At 45.1% G+C, this 17,719-nt stretch overlaps 1 protein-coding gene across 1 annotated transcript; it reads right to left on the bottom strand.

Annotated features, from left to right (window-relative positions):
* Nucleotides 1–10,962: 10,962 nt before the first annotated feature.
* On the bottom strand, nt 10,963–13,258 carry LOC102708905 (flavonol 3-O-glucosyltransferase UGT89B1-like). The gene is made up of 2 exons (XM_040525214.1): nt 11,611–13,258; nt 10,963–11,474 (listed from the first exon to the last, which is right to left on the bottom strand). The coding sequence occupies exon 1, from the start codon at nt 13,120–13,122 to the stop codon at nt 11,716–11,718; it is 1,407 nt and encodes a 468-aa protein (XP_040381148.1). The 5' UTR covers nt 13,123–13,258; the 3' UTR covers nt 10,963–11,474; nt 11,611–11,715.
* Between the last annotated feature and the right edge of the window lie 4,461 nt (nt 13,259–17,719).

A 17,719-nucleotide genomic window follows, 5' to 3' on the forward strand; every position in this document is an offset into this window, starting at 1 on the left:
GCACACACATGAATATTAGCACTAGTATCAATCCACCAATCAGGTGAATGAAAAACAGAGAGAACAGTAGATAAAAGATTATCATACCCCGATGTTCCTCCGCCTTCTTGTCCTTACGTTTAGGACAGTTATTGGCCCAATGCCCAGATTTACCGCACACAAAGCAGTCACCCTTGGTCTTTCCCTTGCCTTTCTTCTTAAAGGCAGTAGTGGCGTTTGGTTTGACGTCAGGCTTGACTTTCTTCTTGTTGTTGTGGGATGCATGAGGGTTCTTCTTCTGCACCAAATTGGCGCTAGAACCTCCCTCTACCTTTTTGCCTCTGCTGTCCTTTACCCTTGCCTTCTTCTCAGCACCCAAAGAGCCAATGAGATCAGTAACACTGAACTCCTGTCTCTTGTGTTTTGGAGAAGTAGCAAAATCTGACCAAGAGGGTGGCAGTTTGGCAATAATGCCACCAGCCACAAACTTGTCAGGCAATTCACAGCGGTTGTTCTCAAGTTCCTTTGCCAGCATCTGAATCTCATGAGCCTTTCCACTACAGAACGGTCATCGACCATTTTGTAGTCATAGAACTGCTCCATGACATACACCTCGCTGTCAGCATCGGAAACTCTGAACTTGGCCTCAAGTGCATCCCACATCTCCTTCCCCGAAGACATGCGCATATACATGTCCACTATGTTGTCGGCCAATACACTGATCAATGCCCCACGAAACAGGCAATCCGCCGACTCAAATTTGGCCTCCTCCTCAGGTGAGAGAGGCCTTTCGATCGGTTTACCGCATGAGACAAAGAAGCATTGCATGGATGTCAACCACAGCAGTGCACGTGCTTTCCATCTCTTATAGTTTGAACCACCAAATGCATGCGGTTTTAAAGTAGCAGCAAAACCAACTACCGAAAAGGACCTATAAGGTTTTTGGATTGTTGGAAATATGGTCATATTTCGGTATATTTTAATCCAAAATAGAATAACAAGCATGACATTCATAGAGAATAATCTAGAATATATGAACAGAACGTCTAGCAACATGCTTAATTTGTAATAAGCATAAACATCCAGATTGTAAACATTTAGCAATGAACTCATTGCTAACAGGTATTCAAAAACAATGAACAAAAATGAGAGGAATACGGTATACCCTGAAAATGGCCCTCCGCTAGTGTTTGAGGCAGTATTGCCTCCGTTGGTGTTGTTTTTCCCGTTAACGTTGACGTTGCCGTTGCTGTGCGCGCCACTGCCGCTGCTCCCACTCCCGTTGCCGTTTCCATCAGTTGACATGATGCAATGAGCAGTCGTGCGAACGCACTCCCCAAAAACCTTAGCACCCGCCTACCCGAGCAGGTACTCTGGTGAGAGTGGTTCCGGAAGCCTGCTCGTTCCGAACTCTCGTGCACGCAAGAAAACAGAACCGGGGAGACAGAGAAGCAGCGCAAGAACTCGAGGAAACCGGAAGAAGAGAAAAGCTATGGAAAAGAACGTGTCTGGCCTTGGGAAGAACAAGGAGGATTATGGAAAACCCGAATCCGCGTCCCCCGATCCTGCTACGTGATTACCGCGCAATCAAATTGCATGATTACCGCGCAATTATCACTGCGGACGTTATTTCCTTCAATTCCCAGCCGTTGCAAAAAGGAAGGGGCAGGCGCTGCGGCTGGACGAGCCGACGCCGCGCCACGCCACGTCCCGGACCGGACCGACTGACCGGCGCGCGCGCGTGTGGCAGTCTTTCTACCGTTTCAACCAGTCAATGGAGAGTTTCACGCCCTGAGTTTTACCCTAGCTAAAAATTAATTAAATATTACATTAAAAATAATTTGTTTAATTAAAGTTCGGGAGAAACCTAGTGTATAAGTTAATTTAATTTAATTGGAAGCTTTTCGGATATTCTAAAATATCCCGAAAGCATTTGAAATTATTAACAGGATTTAAATTTAAATTACAGTCAATAAATTTGCTTAAACTTAATAAAAATCGGCAAAATTGGAGACAATTTTTTCCCTCCTTCCTTTTTCTTTTCTTTTTCCCTTCTCCCTTTTCCCTTTTCTTTTTCTCTTTTCCTTTTTTCCTCCGTGGCCGAACTCCTCCCTGCCCTCTCTTCCCTGTGCGATCTCCACCCCCAACTTCCCTGGATCGCACATCTCCTCCACCTCTCCCCCTCCTCAGCCGTGCAACCCTCCTCCCCCCACAGCAAAAAAAATTCAAATAAATTAAGACTCCAATTCTTATCTCTTTTGAAACCTTATCTATTCCTTTTCAATAGGGATGGATAACTAGATTTATCTCTAGCTCCCCTAATAAATACCACCATAGCCTGGCCTCTTTCCCCCGTCTCCCTCTCCCGTGCACCTCCAGACGCCTCTTGCGCCTCCGGTATAGCTGTGCCGCCCCCTATCTAGCAGCTGCGCAGCAAGCCGCTAGCCGCCTTGCCGCATCCCTGTTCGCCGCAGCGGAAGCCGATCTAATCCATCCCCGATCTCCAGGTTCGCATATATTTTATTCTTGCGAATCAATCTAAATTTATCTACCGTTTAATTGTTTAGGTTTTCTAGTCGAACAGCGAGGAACAACAGCAATCCGTCGCTGATCTCTCCACCAAACCTCAGGTTCGCATACGTTTTGCTCATGTGAATCAATCTATCCTTGATCTACTGTTTAATTGCTTAGATTTTCTAATCTATTTAGCTAGCGTGAGATTGATCTACAGTTCGGACATTAATTTCGTACACGTAGATCGGTTTTACGTTAAAGTCGTTTAGTTTCCCTGTTTAGCGAGTCGCTAAATCTCGATTTAACGGGTTGTTAAAATCCTGTCGTTGTTCCGCTAACAGTTCACGGTTTCACGTATCGGATCTAATTTGTCATACATATCTCTAATTCGTGCACGATTTGGTTCTGTCGTGCGAATGCGTGTACTGTCTGCAATTTCCCGAGTCGTGTCCCAACCCACGCTCGAAGTCCTCTTTGCCTCCCTTTTCCTCTCCTCCAGCCCAACTCCCTTCGGCCTCCTCTCCTCCCCGCGACCCAGCAAGCCGGCCCAACTCTCCCCGTCGCCCTGTCTCTCGCGCGCAAGCACCGGCCTAGGCCACAGCCCGCTCGTCACGCCGATAGGTGGGGCCCGTCACTCAGCCTCTCCTCTCTCTCGGCCACCGATAGGTGGGGCCCACCTGTCGTGTCAACCCCAACCTCCAGCCGGCGCGTGCGCGTTGGTGCGTGCCCGCGTTCGTGCTCGCCGTGCCTCGCCCTCCCGCGGTCACCTCAGCTATCCTCCACGCACGCGTCGCCCACGCCTGCCCTAGCGTCGCGCGCTCCTCATCGCTGCCAAAGCCGTGCACTGCGTCGCGCCCGCGTTGCAGCCCCATCTTTGCCGCGTGCACGCCGGGTCGTCGTCGTGCCGCATGCATCCCGCAACCGCCGCTACTCTGCTCCACCTCGCCACCCTGCCCACGAGCGCCATGAACCCGAGCCGTCGTGCGCCGTGCGCTGCGCTGCCACGTCCGCACGCGCATCCCACTCGCGCCGGTGCAACCACCCCTCCTCTTTCTCCGGCACCGCTAACCGTCACCCGCACATCCCGGCGACGCATCCCGGCCACGCCGCTAACCACCTCCCCGCCGTAGCCGGCGCCGCACCCCTATAAACCCCCTCTCCTTGCGCACCGCCGCCGCCTCTTTCCGCAAGCATCGCCGCGCCATCGTCGCCCCGCCGCCGATCGATCTCGCCGCCGGTTGCCGTGCGCCGCCACCCACCTGCGTCACCATCTCCGCCTCGACGACGCCGACTTGTTGTCACCCTCCGCGTCGCCGGTGAGCACCCCCTTCACCTCTCCTCCTCACTTTTCCTTTAGCCGCCGCCGATCTTGGGTGCCGCCACCGCTTGGTTGCGCCGCTGGCATCCCGTCGAGCCATCACCGTCGCCTACCCGACCCGGTTGGCATTTTCGGACGTCGCCACCGCGCCCATCGCTCGTCGGCCGTGCCGCCTCACTGGTCTCCGTCGCGCCGTCGCTCGCCGGTCGTCACCGCCGCCAGTCGCGTGTCGCCGTGGTGTGCCGCCGTCCCTCGCACCGTCATCGTCGCCACGGCTTTCCCCTCCCTCCATCCTCCTCTATCTCCCCTCACCGCGCCGCTGCTTAGCCGCCGCGCACGCATGCGCGCCAAGCCGCCGCCGCTCGGCCTCGGTGTCTCCGCCACCCGCGCGCACGCCTGCCTTCACCTAGCGTCGCCGTCCCGCGCGGTGTTACTTTGTTGCGTCGCCGCTCGCCACTTGGCACCGTCGGCTGTCGCCACTAGTTGGCCGGTTGTCATCGTGCCACGCCGCTGCAACCTCTCTCGCGCCGGCCGGCACCAAATCCGCCGCCCGGCGTAACCACCGCCCGCTTCTCTCGACGCCGCCGCGTTCGCGTCACCCTTCTCCGGCCGCTGCCACTCCTCTCCCATCGAGCCGCCATGCTTCGCCGCATGGCCGTCGCCTTGCACCGCCACTAGCCGCTCACTGCCGTGCGCCGGCTTGTGCAGCCATCTCCCGTCGCACGCACCGCCACCGGTGAGTCCCGCCTCCTCGCTCTCCTCTGTTTCCCGCCACCGCCGCCTATTAGCACCGCCCATCGCTGTTTGGTGGTCATCGCCGGCTGTACGCTGTCGCTGGTCATCACCCTCGCCGCTCGCCACTAGTCATCACTGACGTCCGTCGCCCGGCCGCCCTCTCCCTCCTCCGCTCCGGTCGAAGCCGAGCGCACCGTCTCCCCTCCTCTCTCTGTTTTCTCTCTCTGCCATCCTAGGCCCGCACACCAGCATCCCCCCTCTCCCCGCGGGCCCCGCATGTTGGTCTACCCTCTCTCTCCCGTGCCGTGGGCCCGCCTTGTCAGCTCTCCCTCTCTCTCCCATTCTCTCTTCCCGCGGGCCCCACGTGTCAGCCGTTGTCCCCCCTCTCTCTCAGTTGTGCCACTGCCGAGTGGGTCCCGGCTGTCAGCTTTCCTCCCTCCTTGCTGACGTCATCGCCTCCAATAATTACGCAATAATTCATTAAGGTTTTTTGTTTAGTTTAAAAACATAGTTAATCTTCTAAAATTCATAGCTAATTCATCTAGTCTCCGTTTAGGTCCATTCAAATTTCATTAAATCCAGAAAAATACCAAGAATCCATTAAAAATAGTTTATTTCTCTGTTTCAGTAGTTTTATGGCCTGTTTTGCTTGTTTTGCCTTGTTTGTTGTAGGTTTTGACCCTGTTACAGCGCTGTTCGTTCCCGAAGTCGTCGCCAAAGTTCCTCGTGGGTCTGAGCAAGGAAAGTGACACCCTTCTTTGATCATATTGAACCTATGTTTATAAAATTCCCCGCTTTACAATGAAACATGCATTTGTTTATGCAAATTTACTTTATTTTATTTATCTATTGGGCAATTACCATTATACCCGTTGATTCTCACTGTTTATTATTGTCATCGCAGGGTTAATTTGACTAGCATTAGGGTTAGGCAATGCTTAGCCATGCTTAGTTTAACTAGCTCATCAATTATTATTTAATTATCTGTTACACTTTGATACACCTTTAATGGTTGTGCTCTTTATTCATTTCCCCGATGTGGATTAATATAACTAAAATATTGCTTATGGTGGGCTGTGGGTGCATGGTTTTGAGAGTCGCACCCATGGCAATTAAGGACCGGTTCTCGGGAAACCCTGGAAGTCTTACACGTACTAACCACAAGCCAGAATGGGCAACGGTGAGACTCGTAATCTAGCTTGTCCCTATTCGACGTACCAAGGCAAGGGTGAGCCTGATGGAGTATGGACGGGCAATCGTGGTGTAACGAAAGCCTCTGCTGCTTCCGGATTCACCAAGGCACACGAGGGGACTGCCCGACTTGGTGTAAAGGAGCGGGTGAAACCTGAAGTACGGTGCGATTGTCTAGGGAGGGTTAGGTGAAAGGTCTTATCATGGTTTCCGTACTGAGGTATCGTGGTGATACGTTGGGGCATGGTAACATGCTTGGTAGCCATGTCTTGTGGGTAAAGTTGTACACCTCTGTAGAGTAAAACTATTCGAATAGCTGTGCCCGTGGTTATTGGGTGAATTGACAGATTCCTGGGATTAGTTGAACCTTTAATAACTTGATTAATCTTGTAACTGGTTTATCGTGCTCAACGTGGTGTAACATTGGCAGTGGTTTGGGTCTGTCGCAACGTGGTGTAACGTTGGGCAGAGGGTTGACCCTATCGCTACGTGGTGTAACGTTCGACAGCGGTTTGGGTCTGTTGTAACGTGGTGTAATGTTGAACAGTGGATGATTATTTTAAATGTTTACTTTACTTTTATTTCAGTCTATTTTATTTATTGTTTTGCTAAATTACTGTCGCTTTTGTGCAATTTAACCTCAGCCTATCCTTGATACCCTATTGCATTCATTATTCTTCTCTCTTGGCTGTTACTTGTTGAGTACAGTGGTTTGTACTCAGCCTTGCTTAATTTTTCCTTTACCAGAGCAAGTGCCAGAGTTCCAGTCAGAAGGTTGTTCCCAAGGTTGAAGTGAGGTTCAGTCCGCCGTCGAGAATGCCTGTGGTGTGGAGCCATCATCGCTAGCTGAAGCTGAAAATTAGATGGTCTAGTCTTGTTTTTCTTTTCCGCTCCATTTCGTTAGATAACTGTTTTTATTTTTTTTTAAGTCATGGAACTGTATATTAATTTGTTATAGTGTGTACTCGGGCTGATTCCTGGACCTAGATTTAATACATGCTATTGTTCAGAAATTGGTGTAAATTTCTGGGCGTGACAGAGTCTCACTAACCTCTCTATTTAAGTTGAGCTTCTCCACTTTAAATCTCCAAGATAGTATTATTGTCTCTACCATTTATTGTTGGCTAGTGGAATTTTAATAAACTTTAATTGAGCCTAGCCCATTTTGATTAACACATAATGCGGTATTTTTTTTTAGCTAGCTGCACGAGGCTCGGCAGAAGAACCATGGCCACTGAGAGCAGGTACAATAGTAGACTATAAGCCAGCTATAAACATGTTTTAAAGAGATAAAAGGAAAGAGAGAAGAGAGTGGACTACTAATTTGTAGCTAGCTACATCACGGGCTCCAAAACGTCATGTGTGTATGACATGTGGGACAATGTATTAATATTTTATAAGCAACTATTGTATAAATTGACTATTAGATTAACTATAAATAAATTAGAGCTAGTAGTTGGCTATACTATTAAACTAGCTCTGAGCTGACTAGAACGTGCGACGACCTCAAAAACAGGTGTGGCTTGTCTGTTGTGAAGTGAAAAGGCAGAGGTAACTCAAGTCGCCAAATTGACCCCATACACTGCTCCACGTCAGCTGATTTCGCCCTGCCAATCATACTATGGCTGAGGTGAAAGTGAGAGGACACCTTCCTCTTCTTATCCTATTGGATTCTGAATTCTTGGACTCTAACTTTGTTTTTTTACAAATACACTCTTATATAAACACACCTATACTTAATCTTATGAACACACACGTACACTCTATCTATGTAAGAACATCCGCGAGAGATTGAGCCAGTGTATGTTAAGGTTGACGAAGTTACCATAGTTGCATTATTACCGACGGAGATGGGTACATCATCTGCTATAAAAATTTACCTATAAATAGAAGTACATATGCCAAGTTTAGGACTTAGGGCTTTTTGGCGGAGCTTCTCACAGTTGCATCTTACGCTAGAACTTTAGTCCTCCAAACCATCTAGATTCTCACCTAAGAATTTGTAGGTGTACAATTCAGAAGGAAAAATTATAGTTTTTATCCCTCAACTATTGACATGGTATACTTTATGTCCCTTAACTCCAATATCGGACAACATACTCACTCATCACTTAAAACTAAACACTTTTTGTCCCTTATATCAATTGAGATTGGCTTTTACTACGTGGAAAATATTGACCAATTGACTTTGCTAAGTCAGCATTGACCAGAAGTGCCTACCTATTAGACAAGAGCACTCTACCAGTTCCAGGTTCTCCCTCTTCCTCTCTAGTTTATTCCCTCACGTTCTTACTCCTCTCTAACCCTAACCTAGTAGCCACCACATAGATTCCCAAATCGTAGTACTTAGATCTAGCTGAAATGATGTGTGGTTGAGGTGAGTGGCCTCAGCAGGAAGAGGTGGTAGAGAAAAGATTAGTGTTTTACCCCTTTGTTTTGCTCGGGAGGAACATAGTTTTGTGTTTTTTATGTCATTCTACTTGATCTTAGAATATATGAGTGATATGTTAGTGCCTTGATTAGTACATAGGCTGATTTGTTTAAGGTGCATTGGAGTAGTGGTTCATATTAATAGTTTAATGACTTTGTTTGCTATGTTGTTTTTGACTTTTGTAGCAATTAGGATTCTGGGATGTTGTAAAATCACTCTTCCACATATTGCAAAAATAATTATGTGTTTTAATTCATATTTAGGTCGTATGACTAGCAAATGGATTTGTTTGATAAGCTCAGAGCTTGATTTCATTACAATATTCTCTAATGATGGTAGAAGTTTTTTGTACTTATGGTGAGAGTGAGGGAATTTTATATATTGACAGAGACTATGGGTCACCTTAAATGATCACTACAAGGATCCATGAATGGTGGTGATGCATTGTTTATTCCATGGCAAGAAGTTGTCAAATGGATTGAGATTGCTAACAGATGACAATGGTTGTCAAGTATGTTTGGTTGTATTGTGGTTGTATAGTACAGATATATGTTGAGCCTACATTTGTTGATGTGAAATCAAATGAGGATAGTGATGAAAAAATAGAGTGTAGTGATTATGAGGATGAGGTCGAAAAGTTAGAGAACCAAGTGATGATGACAATGCTAAAGATGACATGAATATATTAGTAATTAGATCATCACCATCTAGAAATCAAGAACATACTGCACCAATAAAGGATTCGTACAACTCGTTGTTAGATGCAAAATACAAGCAACTTAGATATAGTTGTTAAAAGTATTGGTGCATATGCAAAAGGTTCAGATGTTGATCACTCAAGTTTTGAAAGTGAGTACATAACTAGAGATGATGAGTGCTTCGATGATTATGAGGAAGTTGCTGAAAGCAAGGCTAAATTTAAGAAATTCAAGAAAAGTTCAAGGCATGAAATTACTTTCCTCATGTAACATAAGCAAAAGAGAAAGATTATTGTGCAGAGAGATTTGATGAATTAGTGATAGGAGATGGTGTTGAGTGAAATTTCATATTTCACTCAGAGTGAGCAAGAAGACAACTATGATGGAGGCAATGATAATAAGTTGTAGAGGAAGAAGCCAAGGTTTCCTAGTACGATAAGAAGACAACCATACCTATATTTCATACTGGAATGACATTTACAAGGAGGAAATAGTTCATAAAGGTCGTAAGAAAGTATGGTACAACCAGGAAGAAGTGGATAAATTTTATTAAAAATGACCTAAAAGAGTAAGGGCAACATTTAATTGGAAAAATTGTCATGGGTGATAGCGTTGAACAGTGGATAATTATTTTAAATATTTACTTTATGTTTTATTCAATCTATTTTATTTACTATTTTGCTAAATGCCACTTTATGCAAATTAACCTTAGCCATTCCTTGATATCCAATTGCATTTATTATTCTTCCTCTTTTGGATATTACTTGTTGAGTACGGTGGTTTTGTACTTAACCTTGCTTAATTTTTCTCTACCAGAGCAAGTACCATAGCCTGAGTCAGAAGGTGCTAGTTCACAACAGTGAAGTGAAGTTCAGTCCACCGTCGAGAATCCTGTAGTGTGGAGCCATCATCGCCAAGCTCAAGATTAGATGGTTTTAGTTTGTTTCTTTTTCCGCTGCATTTCACTAGACAATTGTTTTTATTTATTTTTAAGTTGTGGAACTGTGTATTGATTTATCATAGTGTGTACTCGGGCTAATTCCTGGACCAAGATTTAGGCCGCGTTCAGCCGGGGGCTAAACAAATCTTAGCTCCCTCGTTTTTCGCATGCACACTTCCCAAACTTTTAAATGGTGTATTTTTTGTAAAAATTTTCTATAGAAAAGTTGTTTTAAAAAATCATATTAATCTATTTTACATTTTTCTTAATAATTAATAACTAATTAATCATGTAATAATCTATTACTATATTTTCCGCGCCGGATAACTAACCCACCCTCTCACCCCAAATGAACACAACCTTAATACATGCCATTGTTCAGAAATTGATGTAAATTTCTAGACGTGAAAAGAACACAAGCTCGTCGTTTCTCATTGGTTTAGTATTGTATCACTCACAATTATAAAAAATAGGTTGATCAAAAATGTGAAGTAAAATATTCATGGATGCTAGCGAAATTCAGCCATGTCAAGTGTCATCACATCAATATTTGTGTAATTTGAAAATGAATAGATGATTACATTATATTATATGTTACATACAATGCTAAATATATGGATCAATTGACAATGAATAAGATTTCTTGTATAATTTCAGTTAAGAAAGTTTATGTAAACAAGATAAACTATTTATATATAATATTAGGGGTTTTCTATATACACTTTTCATCTATTGATAAATTTGTTGGCGTACTAAGAGAATAGATGTGAAAGCAATATTCCTTATGCCACACGAGATCTTCTTAAGTGTATTGCTAATGCTAAAAGTTAAAATAATTTAGTTAGCTGCAGTGTATTGGCTATTGCTCTAATCAATGTTTATGTTTAGATCTTGTTTGTGCCTGAAATAAATAATGTTAAAATATTATATTATTTTTTTCTGTGTTGATATATATTGTTCTCATATATAGCGACGACATATATTTATTGATAATATTGATTTTAAATCATTATTTATAGGTAATATTGTACTATTTTATCTTGCATCATTATATTCGATATGTGACGTGGTTTGATTTAAAGATTGATAGGAATGATTATAATTTTATATTATATAATCAAGTATTTAATAATACATTATTAAATATATATTCTGAAACCGTGGGACAAGGACAGTATATAACTCATACTGGTTAGGCCATGCTCAACGCGGTGAGGTGGTGAGGGGATTCATCAGAAAAGGTGAGAGATTCGCTCCACCTCGGGTGGACTCGTGCCCCTGTAGAGCTTCTTGTCGCCTCTGCATGGCACAATTACCTTGTCAGTAATCACACCAGGCTTTGTTAGAGAAGAGCGAACTCGTCGGGGGCGGCAAGGGGAGAGCGCCGCCGGACGAGGCCGAAGCCCGCCGTCGCCGGCCAAGGCCCGCCGCCGCTGAGGGGAGACCGCCGCCGAGGGGAGAGCGCCGCCGAACGAGGCTGAAGCCCGCAGTCGCCCGCTAAGGCCCGCCGCCGGGACACACCGCCGCCGAGGGGAGAGCACTACCGCCGAGTCCGAAGCCCGCCGTCACTCGCCAAGGCCCGCCGCCGCTGAGGGGATAGCACTGCGGGGAAGCGGCTGCCGCCGGGACGCCCAGCTATCTCCGCCAGGACTTTGCCGCCGGCGAGATCTGCCGCCATCAGAGAGGAAGATAGAGAAACAAGAGAGGGAGAGAGAGGTAGATAGAAGAGAGAGAAAGAGATAAGAAAGAGAGGGAGCCAAGATAAATAAAATAAGTTTAGGTGGGTCCCATCTGAGACACTTACACTGAGATTAATATCCTAGGTGATTTTTTTTTTTTCCTAAGACCATTCGGTTGAGCACTTGAGCTACTTGCATTGAGCATGCCCGCACAGATCCACTTCAAGTCTTCAACTTCCAAGCATCCACAGCTCGCGGACCATCCCGTCGAGGTCCCGCCGCGAGCTGCCGTCCTCTCGCACAGCCTCCGCCATCCTCGCGGCCAGCTCCATGGTGCGCGCCCTCAGCTCGCTCCCCGCCTCGCCGTTGCCGACAACCTCACCCAGGACGGCCGCGAGTTCGTCCGCGTCCGGGACATGGACGAAGCCGCCCAGGCTCACCGGCACGCCCACGCGGGCCTCGTCCACCACCAGCCGCGCGTTGAAGAACTGGTCGGCGGCCATGGGCCACGCCAGCATGGGCACACCCGCCGCCGCGGCCTCCATCACCGAGTTCCACCCGCAGTGCGTCACGAAGCACCCCACCGCGCGGTGCCGCAGCACGGACGTCTGCGGCGCCCACCCGCGGATCACCAGACCATTTCCGGACGACGCAGCCCGCTCCTCGAACCCCTCCGGGAGCATCGTCGTGGAGGCGGCCCAGACGAACGGCGTGCTGCTCCTCTCCAGCGCGGCGGCGAAGGACGCCGCGTGCGGCGGCGGGAGCGTCATCATGGTCCCGAAGCTCACGTACGCCACGGCAGCGTCCGGGAACGTGTCGAGCCACCTGGTAACCTCGCCGGCGGATTCGTCGTCGGCTGACTCTGGCGCCACCGGCCCGACCGCCCAGACGCGTTTCCCCGCCAAGTCCTCGAGCGGCTGCGCTTCGAGGTAGCTCCCCTCGAGCGCGCGGCTCGTGTTGCACACGAACGCCGAGCTCTCGAGGTTCCAGAGGAAGTTGCTATTGATCGCCTCCGCGTGCTCGCCGCCGTGCCCCTCGACGTAGCTCCGGTACATCCGCGAGAGCTGCCGCCACGGGAACGCCGGCGCGCCCGGCAGCCCCGGGAACTCGACGGCGTACTCGCTCCCCGCCGCGGCGTCCGCTGGCGGCGGCCTCGGCATGCGGCGGAAGAGCGAGTGCGTGGCGGCCGTGGCGAGCACGCCGGACGGCGCGAACACCAGCCGCGGGACGCCCGCCCCGGCGGCGAGCGGCTGCGTCCACCCGCAGAAGAAGTCGGACAGGACGGCCACAACCCTGCCCTCGCCGCCGGAGCGGGCGCGCACCCACTCGGCGAGCGGCTCGCGTAGCTTGGCCAGGCCGTGGATGTCGGCGCCGACGGAGGTCGGTCCAGAAGTGTCGTGCTCGAAGGACGGGAAGGACAGGGGGCTCACGGAGGACGGGTGCTCGGCGAGGAGCGGCGAGAGGAGGTGGAGAGTGGCGGTCGTGGCGACGACGGTGAGCCGGAGGCCGGCGGCGGCGAGGCGGGAGGCGAGGTGGAGCAGGGGCTGCATGTGGCCTCGCGCTGGGTACGGGACGAGCAGGACGTGTGGCGCCGGCGCCGGCGCGGCGGCTGAACCCGAGGTTACGGTGGTGGCCATGGCGATCAATCGAAGCGAAGCACCGTCGTCTTTCCTGTACTATTGGGTCAGCTTGCTCTTTGTTAGCTAGGAGGGATGATTAAATAGATGAAGCTTGGCCACGTTACCCTTTGTCCTCACTCATGCGCACCCGAGACCCGAGAAATGACTTTCCGGTCGGTCACCCATCCCAAGATTGCTCCAGGCCAAGCACACTTAACCTTAGAGTTCTCTTAAGATAAGGTTCCAGAAAAGAAGTTGCAACTTGTTGGTATGAGTATCAGTATCTATCAAATCCTATTAAGCCTTGGGCTGGGATGTTACATAATTTTTAAAGTTTTTTTACAATTTTTTCAAATAAAACGAATGATTAAACTTTAGACACAAAAATTGAAAATTGAAGTTATTATAAAACGGAGGTAGTAGTTTTTTATGATCAACTTTTTAAAAAAAATTCTAAGTAGATCCACCGCTGTTTGCAAGAGTTAGGGTGTGTTTGGTTGGTGGGATATGTCTGGATGGGAGATGACCGTTTAGGTTTTTGATGTGTTTGGTTCGTGGGCAAAACTGGATATAGTGGCCTAGAAAGGAAATATTCCGCAAAGATGTTGGATGGGTGTATTCGGTCAAATTGGCCGGACGAGCTCATCCACCTTCACGAACGGTGATCATGAGCGATTGTTTAGTGATAATTAGTTTGTTTTGTCATTAATTAGTAATTACCAAGTTTAATTAGTGTTAATTAATGATGATAGTTATATTTTATTGATAATTTATACTAATTACAATAAATCTATGATGATTATTTATATTATTATTTATTAGTAATTCAGTATGTCCATCCCATTCATCCAACCAAACAAAAAATTAGATTATCACATCCATCTAACTAAACATAAAACTAAATCACCGTATCCTAAAAATATACTATCCCACCTTAACCACCTTAACCGCCACGTTGAAACATGAATGGATAAACAAATGGATAACAAAGACGTACAATCTTAATGAAAATACTAAGCATAAAATAGACGATGAAAAACATATTACAATATATAAAATTATAAAAATGATGGTTTTGAACAGCGCGACAAGCATAGGAACTCGAGTAGAATGATAGACTAACAAATATTTTCATCATGCTAACTTTTCTCCAAAATCTCATTGTCTTTGGATGCTCCATAGGATTCATAGAATTGTTGAAGTTAAAATCATTTGTTTTAAAGGACCAAATAAGAAAACTTTTGTAGTTAGTGTCTCTAAGCATTTGTTCAATCCAATATTTGCATTTGAATTTACCTTATTGTGCCTATGAGTTTTTATCTTGATCATCTTTATGTCCATTCTATGAGTGAGGCTGCGTTCGGCTGATATACTGTAAACCTCATATTCTCTTGTCTTCCGCATACACGCATCCTGAATTGCTAAACGCATACACGCATCCTGAACTGCTAAACGATATATTTTTTTACGAAAATTTCTATAGAAAATTTGCTTTAAAAATCATATTGACCTATTTTATATTTTTTACAATTAATAATTAATTAATCAAGTATTAATCTATTAAGCCGAACGCGCGTGAATCATCATTTCTTTTCTACAATTAAAATTCTAGATGGCATGTTCTCGTCTTAGATACTGATGATGCATAACTAATGTTTAGGCATTTGCTTATTGCTAATTAAACCAGCTGCAAGCAGGTACATCTGCTGCTACTCTGCAGTGTAGCAACAAAAACAATGTAACTGCTCAGAAGGAGCGATCCTGCATTCCTGCATCATGATGACCTTGGTGGTATGACTGTCATGCACGATGTTAAAGGTGTCAGACGGACCAGTCTTTGTTGATTTAGGTTGGGTTTAGATCGAGAAAATTTTTAGGAGAAGTGTCACGTCAAATGTTTGATCGGATGTCGGAAGGGATTTTCGGACTCGAATGAAAAAACGAATTTCACGGCTAGCTTAGAAGCCGCGAGACGAATCTTTTGAACCTAATTAATCCGTCATTAGCACATGTGGTTACTGTAGCACTTATGGCTAATCATATGCTAATTAGGCTCAAAAGATTCGTCTCAAGATTTCTTGCATAACTATGCAATTAGTTTTTTTGGTTCATCTATGTTTAATGCTTTATTTAGGTGTCAAAAATTCGATGTGATATTTTTGAAAAAAATTTTAGGAAATAAACAAGCCCTTATTTAACCTAAGACCGATGGATAGATTGTTTTCAATATATAGGTTGTCTCTCCTGACACGTTATTCTTCTAAAATGTAAGCATCATCGCCCAAGAAATGAATACTCTTGCGACTGATGGCAACTACTCCAACCTACTCCAATGCACAGACACACACACGATACATGTCACATACTTGACATTTTCCACCAAGTGTGCTGTGTGCTTTTCAAGATTAGCGTGGAAGAACATAAACATAGTCAGTGAAAATGGGAAGACTCGGTAGTGAATGATCCATAATGTATTATCTAACAAGCTAGTATTTCACACATGTTGGGTACTGGGCTTAGTGCTGTTGATATGAACCCACACAAAAAAAAAACTACTAAGAGGTTTGGAGAAATTTTGGCCCAAAGGAATATGAAAAGTAGAGGAATGGGGACTTATGGCAACACCAATCCATAAGAATTTTTCCATGAGGTTTGAGTGGATAAAAATTTTCCTATATTTTCTCTCTATATCTCGTAGGAAGGGAAAATTTCTTTGGATTTCCTTATGTTTTATTCATACCAACCGAATGGTTTTCAAAAGAATTCAATCCTTGAATTTGATCCTTTGTTTTTCCTTCAAAACGAGTAGGCCCTAATGCTAGGAGGAGCATTCGCATTATGTTAGTATTTTTGGCTTACTAGGATTAATATGGTTTTAACAATGTTTCAACTAAATCATATATGCAGGTAATATCTAGAGCAACCCACTGATTTAGTTTTGGGGGTAAGTTAAAAATGTGTGATGATGGTAAGGAGCTCATTCTTGTTGAATGCATAAGCTTACAAGTTATGGTCATGCACTTTTTTTTGTTAATTTGGGATGGAAATTCAGTAATAGGTAATCCTACAAATAATGTATCTCTGATTTCACTAGTGTTTAATAGTTTATCTTTTGTCATCATTCTAGCTTTGAAATAGGGGTATGAGTTGGATGCAAACTTTATAATAATTGGTTGTAGCTTTGTTTGAAGTAAAGGCCCAATGATCTCATCCATTATCTAAAACAATTGTGTAATATATATATTATAAACTTGGAAAATTAGATTAATATGAATTTTAAAGCAACTTTTAGATATAAAATTAGAAGCATATTGTGTAGCAGTTTGTGAAACATGTTTAGTATTAGCTTAACCAATTGTGTTGAATGGAGCCTTAACCTTATGAAAATTTGACCATCTTATCATATCTCTTTCCCATATTACCGATGTATCGATGATCCGTTGGTACATCTATCAATTTTATCTCTGGCTTCTCCCCCATATATAGTGATGTCATTTTTCCCTCTCAAGTTTTTTATGCACGCAGCCATCTTCCTCGTCTCCGGCATGTATAACATGTGAATGTGGTGGACCCACCTATTGGGCAAGATGGGTTGGTCGGCCCAACAACAACCCATGTTACCCTATCCCTTTATAACTCACTTCTTTGCGCACGCAACATTGAGCAACTACTTAGTATTAGTATATGATTAATTAAATATTAGCTAAATAATATAAAATATATTTTTTCCACAAGCATCTCTCCTATAGAATTTATTCTGAAAAAATATCTTTTAGCAATAGGGAAATCATACACACGAAAAGAAAGTAAATAGAACTTGTGATGTGCCTAACACACCCTAATACTAGACCACCCACATTAGCCATCAAAACACCGGCCCGGCCATATGCAGAAAATCAAATCAATGAAGTATTCAATCCATTGCTGTTTATTCATCAATTACCAATTTCGTGACTACACATGTCCCTCTGTCCCAAGCCCTCAACTGTTCGCTTTCATTGCTCGATGCTTGATGCTTGAAATCTCCACTGCGATGGTGGTGGCTATGCCACGTGGCAGTGACGCGACGACAAGCCTTGTCAGGTCGCTCGCCGATGCCGTCGTCCAGCCGCTCGAACCGCCACGCACTGTGGAAACATAAACTTACGCCGCGTTTGGCGAAGAGGAGAGGTCACTTAACTTACCCGGCACACAATTATAGTTATAATAGATTAGTACATGATTAATTAATTATTAATTATTAAAAAATATAAAATAAATTAATATGATTTTTTAAAATAACTTTTCTATAGAAATATTTTACAAAAAATACACTGTTTAACCGTTCGGGAAGCGTACGCGTGAAAAACGAGAGGGGCTTAGTTAACTTATCCCTATACTGAACGCGACCTTAAACCTAGTCCAACCTGCAACAATAGTAAGATTGATGGTGTTAAGTGAAAACATAAACTGAACCCTAGCTAGCCCATTACGCTACATTGGTCAATGGTTGATGGCCCAATATGAAATTAAAACTACATTAAGGGCTTATTTAAGAGAAGTATAAATTAATTTTGTGATCACAAAAACTATAATTCATATGTTTCATATTATAAGATGCTTTAGATTATCTCAA

The sequence above is a fragment of the Oryza brachyantha genome, chromosome 6, assembly GCF_000231095.2.
Source record: "Oryza brachyantha chromosome 6, ObraRS2, whole genome shotgun sequence".
Taxonomy (NCBI): domain Eukaryota; kingdom Viridiplantae; phylum Streptophyta; class Magnoliopsida; order Poales; family Poaceae; genus Oryza; species Oryza brachyantha.